The 5,753-nt window shown below is 41.0% G+C and overlaps 1 protein-coding gene across 1 annotated transcript in view; it reads left to right on the top strand.

The window, feature by feature from the left end:
• Positions 1-5,753, top strand: part of LOC126384280 (rho guanine nucleotide exchange factor 2-like) — a 176,487-nt gene that overhangs the window by 59,332 nt on the left and 111,402 nt on the right. The window contains exon 9 of the mRNA XM_050035244.1: positions 3,224-3,333. Within this exon, the coding sequence (XP_049891201.1) occupies positions 3,224-3,333 (110 nt within the window). The remainder of the gene's footprint in view (positions 1-3,223; positions 3,334-5,753) is intronic.

Genomic DNA, 5,753 nt, shown 5'->3' with positions numbered 1-5,753 from the left:
GTCAGAAGAGTTCTTAATCTGATAAGTAAAGTACAACGCGTTAACACAAAAGCAATTATTGTTTCACTTGAAAAGCCTTCGACAAGGTCAACTGGTCCTTCCTATTTGCCACCCTGAGTGGATTTGGCTTTGGAGAGTCATTTATCCAGTGGGTATCAGCCTTATATAATTCCCCTAAGGCCACAGTCACCACCAACGGCATCACATCTCAAAGCTTCACTTTGCAGAGAGGAACAAGACAAGGGTGCCCACTCTCACCTCTACTGTTTGCAATATTCATCGAACCATTGGCTATGGCAGTCCGTCGGCACAGCAAGATCATAGGTATCCACTCCGCCAACTCAGAGCACAAAATTAATTTATATGCCGACGACATTTTACTTTATCTACAAGAACCGAAATCGTCTTTACATTAAGAATTTAATCTCATAACAAATTTCTCTAAACTTTCGGACTACTCCATCAACTGGTCCAAATCGACAATACTGCCAATAACGGAGAACTCTTGGAATCCTGCAGACCAAAAATTTTCTCTCCCTGTGGCCAACATAAGATATCTTGGCATAAATATTTCTTCCAAACTATCAGACTTGGTCCACCTGAACTTTAGCCCGCTGCTAGATAAGATCTGTAGTGACCTGAAGCGCTGGAATAATCTTCCCATCTCCCTCCTGGGACGAATAGCCACAGTGAAAATTCTTCCCCAAATTAACTATTTTTTTTCCATGATTCCATGCACACCCACATCGAAATGGTTCCTGTCATTAGATTCTGCAATTATAAAATTCTACTCAAAGAACAAAACAGCAAAAATTAGCCTAAGCACCCTTCAGAAAAACAAATTGGAAGGGGGATTGGACGCTCCTAACTTTAAATATTACTATTTAGCTAACCAGCTACAATACCTATCCAAATGGTTACATCCTAACGAAGACTACAACTCCTGGCTCGAACTAGGACAGGCGGACTGCAACAATATAAAACTCTCTGACCTCCCGTTTATCACCACTACACTCAGACGTCATAACTGTTTTAAGAACCCAATGATTGCTTCCACCTTGTCAGCCTGGTGGAAAATACTTGACTGCAAGATTAACAGTGCATCAATCTTCATAAGAAGCTTACACCCTTTCGTGGCGCTAAGCTACGAAGACCAATGCAGACAGGTAGGAAAAAAAAAAAAAAATGAAGTTCTCAGCGGGGCTTTTTAAAGAGCCTTTTCTGGCCCTCATACTCTACAAAGAGTGTTGCTGAAAAATACAGCCCATACCTTAGTTCCATACCGCGGAGCCGCTTCTTGACCGCTGCAAAGGACTTGTGTTTCTCCTGGAAAGCTGCGCTGAAGTCTGGATAAAGAAAGAATCTCTTCCCGTTGACTCTCAGCTCTCCAACTACCCTGGCTCATCGCATCACCTTGACCTTCTGTTGATAACTCAGGAATTTAAGGATGATCGGTGTCCCTGCCTGAGCAGATGATTCTTGTCTTTCTTGGGTCCGGTGGGCCCTCTCCACCATCAGCGGTTCGGAGTCTTGCCCCAAACTGAGAGCGTGCGTCAGAAGTCGGACGACAAATGCGGCCGTGTCTCTTCCTTCTGCTTCCTCTGGGATACCGACCATCAACGGGTTAGACTGGCGACTTTTATTCTCCATATAATCCACCTTGGATTTCAGAGAGTCCAACTCTTTTGAAGAGAGCTAATTTTCTACGTGGCAGTATGCAGATTGTCCTCATTTGCGCTCACCATGTGCTGCATTTCCTCATATTGATGATAAAGTGTAGCCATATTAACATTGATCTGATTTACTTTTTCCTGAACGGCACAGGAGTTTTGTGTCAGCTCACTTTTTATCTCACTGACTATCTGAAATTTTTTTGTTCATAATTCTGTTCTTGATTCTGCATTATGATTGTGGGAGATGAAATTTCTAAACGCTGACCATCCGCGTAACACACCTTAATTAGTTTGGCATGTCTTCAGTCCTCAGGAGGTGCACTGATTGATTTAAGGCGTAGCAGTTGTCGTGATTCTGGGAATATCTAGACTTCCAGCTCAGTTCCAAACAAGGAGAATTGCCAAAAAGTCCACCTCAAGCAATATAACAGATTATGTTTTCTAACAAACAATGTATTCACTTAGGTAGACAGACCCATTACGCAGAGCTACACACACATATCCACTCCTACTGCCACCTTGAAGCTGTGCATGGAAGCAACTTATCCATGATGCATCATGTCACAAGCTATTATGTTATAAACTTGTTCCTTGGCCCACAGCCTTTCACCAAATTTCATCTTGATCTGTACATTTATTTTTAAAAACCTGCTAACATCATATTAAAAAACATACAGGGCTGAAAGCATGACTAATGTTCCATTTAGCTGGGGTAATATTTTAAAAAGTGAGTTTTTTTTGGTTAGTTCTGTACCCAATTTCATTTCCCCTCTCCCACACAGTGGTCTAAAATGAGAGACATGGTCAACGGAGCTGAAGTGATTAAGCCTGATTTTGCCTTGTAATTGATGCTACATATCATATGCTTAGGGTGGAGCAGGATTTTTTTTATTTTTATATTTTATTTTCAAGTTTCAATTTAACAAAACATACAGAGCACACACAAACATGGCTCCAGATCCCCTCCCTCCAGGAGTAGGTAACAATCAACAGGTAAATAAATAAAATTAAAAATAGATAAATACAACATAAAATAAGAGGCAATATAAATAATTCTGGCTCAATCAGAAGACCAATAGTGTATCAATCTGGTATCCTTTTTATAACAAATCTGATAGAGTTGTTGGTAAAGTGTCAATATAGGTCAAGTAGGGCTGCTAAATCTTCAGAAAGGTGTTGTATTCATTTCTTAGAGTATATGTCTTTTCAAGTGGAATGCAGCTGTTCATTTCGAAAAACCACCTGGCTATGGGATGATGGGAATCAGACTTCCACGGCATTGCTATGCACTTCCTGGTAATGCTCAAAGCTATTTCCAAAAACCTGTTTTGGAAGTTCTGTTAATAAGCACTAATGGTTGTAAAGTTCCCCAGTAGGCAACTTTGTGGATCCAGTGGGGGTGGAGCAGGATTACAACAGAAGGCTCAGCTGGGCCTCTAGTTCCTGCCTGTACGGTCTCTGTTGGAGCTGTCCCACCAGCTGTTTGTGTGTGTGTGTGTGTGTGTGTGTGTGTGTGTGTCTGTGTCTGTGTGTCTGTGTCTGTATTGCAGGACCCTGAATGACGACTCACCCCTGGGTCTGCGTAGGATTCTGTCCCAGTCCACAGACTCCCTCAGCTTCAGGAACAGAGCTATGTCAATGGAGTCTCTCAATGATGATGGTATCAGAACATTCAATCTATACTAACTATTCACCTCCCACCTCCCTCATATAGATTGTAAAGTGTATGTGCAGCAGCATGATAGCGCAGAGTTAAGAACACTGCAAAGCTATAATTGTCTGTACACTTCCACACTTACATGACTTAGTAAATGGTTGAAATGTAGTGACTGATAAACTGAGAAAAGTGGTGGTGAAGTAAGCGAGACATATAGCTGCAGGATAGTTAGAAGGGCAATAAAAGTGACATTAGGAGTAAAATGAATACATTAGTTGGTGATGAATGAAGTGATCTGGCAGATAGGTGATTCCCATGATGTAAATGAAGTGCTTTAAATTACTCTTTTAGATACGTGCTAATGAGTGTTGAGGGTTAAGTGAGATGGATTATGACTACCAGGTAAGGTGTGTAGTGTGTCACAAGAAGCAAGATCAGAGACTGAAACCAGGGTTTAAAATCAAGGCCTTCTTCAGTAACATGAGATGAATGTGTAAGGTCAGTAAATGGTGAAATGGCTGTAGCAGTATAAAGATACTCCATGGTAGGTATAGCTCCCAAATTAAAATTGTTACTCAAGTAATTTACATTAGTATTAGTAGCAAACTGTGTTAAAATATTAAAGTATATTCTGCTATTGAATATTATTTCTGAAGAGAGCAGCATTAAAGTAGCGTATTAATGAGGAGGCACTTTACTGTATGTACTACTGGGTAGTAGTGATGGTACTGCATCATAATTTATAAGATCAACATTTTTGCATGATGAAATCTTAATCTGAAAATTAACTAAGTGTTAAATAAATGTGGTAAAGTACAATATTTCTCTTAGCGGTGTGGTGAGGTAGAAGTATAATATATTATAAAATGAAAATACTTTAGTACTTGAGTCAGTGTGGTTAGTTACATTCCAACACTATTGTCTGAATCCCTACCAGTTAAAATATGTACACTAGCCCTTCCACCCACAGGGTGGGAGACTAAGGCTGGGTTAACGCTAGACGTGGAAGTGCCCTTATTTGTTAATTGTTGCGCAGCTGCCTGTCAGCAGTCACCTGGCCGTTTACACATAAAGCATAACATTCTCTGTGTTCGTGAGCAAGCGAGTCTGCTCTGTTGAAATCACAAGTAGACCTCTGTCTGTGATTGAGTGTGTGGCTCTGCTCGTCTTTCTCGCTCTCTGTTTAAACATGACTGACAAATATGTTGAAGCATGGGATGTATATTCTATCATTTATTAGCCAGATAATTTATATCATATTTAATATTTCCTTTATCATTCAAAAAAATAGACCAGACACCTAAACCAGAGATATTGGATGAAGCGACATACCCCACCGTAGGCTTATCCAATGTTAAGAAAACGGTTATTCTTCCTGTCTCCTAAGTGGGAGTGGTTAGCTCTCCCTCCAATCAAAGCCTGTTCTCCCTCAACCCCCCCCTCCCCACCACCGTGTTGAACAGAGGCTCTGTGGATGTCTGTGTATGCGGATCGAGAAGCAGATGGAATGAAAATACATTCTTCCTATTATTGCAGCCTATTGTTGCACAAAGCTTGGGCATTTTTTATTTATCACTAGCGGTAAATAACTGTTTGTAAGCTAACTGTGATTTTACCGCCTGTTTATCAAGATCACAAGATCTCGCAAGAACTTGTTTTCTAAGACGGACAGGGCTCAAACAAAGTTAATTTTCTCTTGATCTGTGCGGATGAAAAATGCAGCTTTAGTGTCAGAATGTTGGTAAGATGTGTGGCTTGTGGAAAACGAACCCAATATTTACTTTAGTGACTATAAGGCGAAAGAACTGACCATAAACTGTGATCACGTTCATTTTCCTCACTGACGACAATACATTCAGAGCTGCCGCAAGTCTCCTACGGGGGCATGGCGCTGACGTCACTGAATCAGGAAGTGAACTTTTGCTGCAGATCACAAGCTGGCCAGGGCACTCGCTGCCACGCCTAGTGTGAATGGCCCAGTCGGTTAAAGGGATAGTTCAACATTTTGGCAAATTTGCCTATTGCCGTAATCCCTATAGTCATATGAGTAGGTACATTACCTTTAATTGTCAGTGCCTGCTGTTTTGAGATCGGTGAGGCAGAGCTGCCCGCTGAAATGGGGGTGAACAGTACAGGTCCCTCTCTCCCTCAAAACTAATCAAATACACCATCAAATGACTCCAAAACGCTCTTGTGGACAACTTGTAGCTTACACATTCACCACGCTATGAAATAATAATGTAATATTATGAGACAGAGTTGTTTTAAAGCCAAATGCAGAACCGGAACTACATTCCAGACATACAGTACTTGCTGGGCGGAGTGATTTCAAACAGCGTATGTTTAGTGCAGTTACTCCCGTCATCAAAACAACAAGTTTGTTGAGAAGAAGCCAGAATATACAGAGGAAGAGTTACAGGTTT

The sequence above is a fragment of the Epinephelus moara genome, chromosome 22 (assembly GCF_006386435.1).
Source record: "Epinephelus moara isolate mb chromosome 22, YSFRI_EMoa_1.0, whole genome shotgun sequence".
NCBI classification, from domain to species: domain Eukaryota; kingdom Metazoa; phylum Chordata; class Actinopteri; order Perciformes; family Serranidae; genus Epinephelus; species Epinephelus moara.
Note: the sequence above shows the minus strand (reverse complement) of the source record. Positions and strands in the feature narration are given on the sequence as shown.